Source organism: Humulus lupulus, chromosome 6 (genome assembly GCF_963169125.1).
Source record: "Humulus lupulus chromosome 6, drHumLupu1.1, whole genome shotgun sequence".
NCBI lineage: Eukaryota > Viridiplantae > Streptophyta > Magnoliopsida > Rosales > Cannabaceae > Humulus > Humulus lupulus.
The window spans coordinates 211,255,903-211,260,492 of record NC_084798.1 but is presented as its reverse complement, the minus strand read 5'-3'; the positions used below and the strand labels follow the sequence as shown (position 1 = coordinate 211,260,492).

Here is a 4,590-nt window from a genome sequence, read left to right as displayed (position 1 = left end):
CGTTCCCTTTACAAATAAGTGATCATGTCACTAGCTTAAATAGAATAAGTGATTGATAAGAAATTCACCAATGCAAACCAATCGAGTGACCATAGAGTCACTACTGTGGGTTTCGTACCCTCTAGCCATGTGACGATACGGTCACCTGGGCCTTTTGGCCCTGGCTTTGAATAACTAGTCATAGAACTAAGCAAAACCAACCGCAAGACCATAGAGTCACTAATGTGGGTTCCGTACCCTCTAGCCATGTGACGATATAGTCACCTGGGCCTTCTGGCCCCGACTTTGAGTAACTAGTCATAGAACTAGGCAAGCGCTTTTAGTTTTCATCGAACTTAGGGTCGGTCCGGCATTAATGCTCATATTGAGTCATTCAATGGGGATGTTGATTAGATCTAATCTTCCATCGGCTCTGCGTTCACGACGCTTATGCCGCTCCTGACTTTTAGGTCAGCAACATGCGACTAGTGCTCAAAACTATTGTCGAACTTGACTAGTAAGTCACATCTTCACAGCTACTTCTGACACCATTGCTGATTCTGACTAGTAAGTCAGTGCCACGCACAAGTAAACAATGCTACCAGGCATGTATCATATGTCAAATATCTGAATACAGGGCATTCAGCATGCTTACTTAACAATTGCTAACATAATTAGGATCATGCACAAACAATTACTTAACATAATTAGGCCCTCCAAACACCATGCCCCCCCCCCCCCCCCCCTAGAATTACTTAACAATTACTTAACAAGACAAAGCCTATCTCCTCCTTCAGGAAACTTGGGTTGCGGCACCCTAGAATAGGGTCGCGACCCAACCTCGAACCAACCATTTTTCCTTGTTTTTAACATTTTAAAACCTTTCAAAAACCTACCCAAGCATCTCCAAACTCAAAATCAAAGTTCCCAAACATCCCCATGATCCAAAATCAATAAAACCCAAGCTTCAATTCATCCAAAAACTCATCAAAACACAGAATCTAAGCCAAGCTTAAAAACTTTAAAAACTTAGAACTTAGAACTTAAAACTTGAATTACCTCCGATTGAGTTGTTTCCCAACTAAATCCTTTGGCTAATAACCTTCTAATCGTCCCTAGGATCGCTATGCCTTGATCCTCGCTTGAATCCGAGTCCTAGAACTCAAGTTTTCTTCGAAAATGCGACCGGGAGACAAAAATGGAACTTTTAGGAAGAGAGAACATTCTAAATGTTCTTTTTTATTTCTTAACAGGTTACTTCAAGCTTAAGTAGCCTCAAACACATCCTAATGCTCGGGGTCCCGAAAACGTCCCCGGGGAGAAAATAGTCAAAACCTCCTGAATTTTCCCTTGATCTTACTAACTCCCAATTTATCATCAAATACTTATTCCCATTACCCAATAACTCGGTAATGTACTAAATACCCATTGACTCGCTCCAAATCAAGAATAAATCCCGTTGTGACTATTCCACTAGCTTACCTCCTAGGATCATCTCGTGCTAAGTAACCCTAGTATAACCAAATAATAATGAAGCACTACACACATGCCATATATATGCCAAATATGGGCAAAATGACCAAAATATGAAAATCATCCAATTAATCAGAAATGGGTTCACATGCATATTTAATACAACTAAACATGCATATAATCATTTAATAACATAATAAATCAATTATGGTCCTCACGATCTCATAATCAATGTCATAAACCTTATTAGGAAATTTGGAACATTACAATCTAAGTCGAGCTCATCCACTATAAAAGAAAAATGAATACAAGTCTTTGCAGCCCTCAAACAATACTCAAACTTCTCTCTCTTCTTCACTCTGTACGACAATGGCAGAGTCACTTGTTTATAACCACAGTAAACTCTAATACACTCTCCAGTACATGTACATAAACAACTCCTCCAAACTTTCCTTCTAACAACTTAAGAAAGATAATAAATTTGAGATAAAATCAATTCATGAGTTTGAGATAAGTAAAAATTATGACTTATTTTTTCTGTTTGGATAATTATTACATAATTTTTTTTTTATAAAAAGTTCTTTACAAAATATTTGGATATTAACCAAAGAAGATCTTTTATGATTAAATTAAGAACTATAAAAATGATTTTAATTTAGAAAATAATTTCTCAAAAGTCTTTTTGGAGAAACTATGTCTCACAGCTTCTCCAAAATAACTTCTAAATTAAAAAAACACTAAGCACAAACTTACAATAGTAAGTATATTTATGGTTCATATACATACGTACATGTATGTATATATATAATATATATTATAAATACGGTGTCTATGGTCTATACTATACTCAATTATGTGGTATTGGCACATTCTTGTGGGAGACCCTGGGGAAATCTCTTCTTATCACTGCAATAGTTATAGATTCTGTAATTCTTTTGAACCCATTTGAGCCTCTTTTGATCGGTACTGTCGAGATTCTCATTGAGCCAATTTTTGGGCCTAGATTTTGGAGAAGAAGAGCCCAATGGGCCACAAGAAGAATTCCCTGAAGCCCATATACAAGCCTCACTAGCATTGAAATTCCTGTAAGAGGCCGTAAATGGAGCTTTTGTCCAATCTGTCTTCACTAAACCTCCTCTGGTGGCCCAATCATCAGCGTTCCAAAGGCTAGAGTGGATTTTCATTGATTGATCCTTTGGGAAATGAATTCCATTCGATTCCATGTTCTTGAACTCTCTTATTGGAATTTTATCCACATAAAATCTAGAAAAATATATAAAATTATAATTATAATTAGTACATATATAAGTGTTTAAACCTCCTCTGGTGACCAATTTTATTGTTTGTTTTCTCATAAAATTTTAAGTGTTTAATTGAAATTATTGTTTTTCAATTTTCCTATACTATATATAATAATTTTTGGAGATGTATAATACATAGAAAATTACCAAACTTACCTATAACAAAGACAGAATTTTATTAAAAAAGATTAACTTAAAGGACTTATTGTTTAAGAACAAAAAAATCCAAGGGCATTTATGCTAAAATGATACATTGAAGAATATAGTTAATATATTTGGTGTGCTTTTATTATACTAATTAAGGCCAAGTTGTTAGTACCCCATATATTAGGTCAAGTAATAATTAGGTGTAATAGTTAATTATTTGACTTTTATCTTATAATTACTAAGTTAAAAAATAATTATTGATATTTTATAGGATAAATATTATATCTTACACAACACGTTGGGGGTTCCAAAGAATTGAGTAGGTGTGAAAATCAGCCGTTGGATCAAACCAAAGATAGAATTGCTCTTCTCTATCTCCTTTTCCTTGGGTGTACACATTGGTATGAACAATGTAAGGATCACCACTCAAATTTCCCAAGAACTCAAAATCAATCTCATCCCATCTTGACCCTTTTGAAGAAAACTGCAAATATTTATATAAACATTACTAATATTGTTAATTTTTTACCACAGTGAAAAATACTGAAGAATAATTTTTATTTTATTTTTAAAAAAAAATCTTACATAATAGGCAGTGACAGTTCCAGCAGAATTTCCAGGCACAAGTTTGATCTGCATATCGATTTTACCAAACAAATACTCATTTTTTGATTGAAAGCCAGAGCCAGAAGCTTCATCAAGAGAAAGTGTGAGAAGATTTCCATTGTTGAGAATCATGGCTCGACCATCTCCCCAAGTGATATCGAAGTCTTGGTTGAAGTTGCCACCATAAGCCACAGCAGCCAAAATGGAGCTAAACAAGACAACAACAAGTGTCATTTTAAGCACCATAATTGGCTTGTTCTCAGCAAAAAATTAGTTTGTTTTCTTGTAATCGAAAAGGGTTATGGAATTTTGAGCTTATATATGAGTAGGAGTGATGATGAGGTAGCTAGCTGGATAGCTTAGGTGTAAGATACATATTGTTTTGGTGGGGTTCATTGGATTGGGGGGGACTTGTGTTTTGTGTATATGCAAAAAAGTGTTTTGGGATTTTTAAAAGAAGGGTGAAAATGTGAATGGTAATTAATAAGATAGGGAAACAATGCCAAGTTGTGAAGAAAAAAGAGGTGGTCTAAGCAGGTGGCAATTGAATTTGTGAGAGTGTGTGCATGTCATCACAATGACAAGTTGACACCAAAACCATCGAATATATAACACGAGGTTCAGACTTTTTTACTTTCTGTGTCACTTATTTGCGTCACAATATAAATTTTTGACATACATTTTTATATATATATATATATATATTATAATATGAATTTTGTTAAGTAGGTTATTACTTTTGTCCGTGTTGTACGATGTTTTTTATTTTTGGCACTTGGTAAAATTATAACTTATTTTTATTTTTGTATGTTGGCGTATATTATAATTATAATATGTATATCGTCAAATTTTGAGAAATTCTGAATAATTTACGGTGCCAAAATCAGAGTTTAAATGGTCAATTATATGTGTGTCTGATTTTTTTTATACGCATAGAAAACAAACTATTTAAACTCTGATTTCGACACTGTAAATTATTCAGAATTTCTTCAAAATTAGCAGGGTGCCTACTATAACTATTATATATGCTGTTATATCAAATAAATAGATTATAATTTCTTCAATTGTTGAAAATGAAAAAATG

General features: G+C 33.8%; 1 protein-coding gene across 1 annotated transcript; it reads right to left on the bottom strand.

Moving 5' to 3' along the window:
• Window positions 1-2,153: 2,153 nt before the first annotated feature.
• LOC133783125 (probable xyloglucan endotransglucosylase/hydrolase protein 23) lies at window positions 2,154-4,135 on the bottom strand. Its single transcript, XM_062222665.1, has 3 exons — window positions 3,486-4,135; window positions 3,191-3,384; window positions 2,154-2,715 (listed from the first exon to the last, which is right to left on the bottom strand). The coding sequence occupies exons 1-3, from the start codon at window positions 3,750-3,752 to the stop codon at window positions 2,304-2,306; spliced, it is 873 nt and encodes a 290-aa protein (XP_062078649.1). The 5' UTR covers window positions 3,753-4,135; the 3' UTR covers window positions 2,154-2,303.
• Window positions 4,136-4,590: the final 455 nt, after the last annotated feature.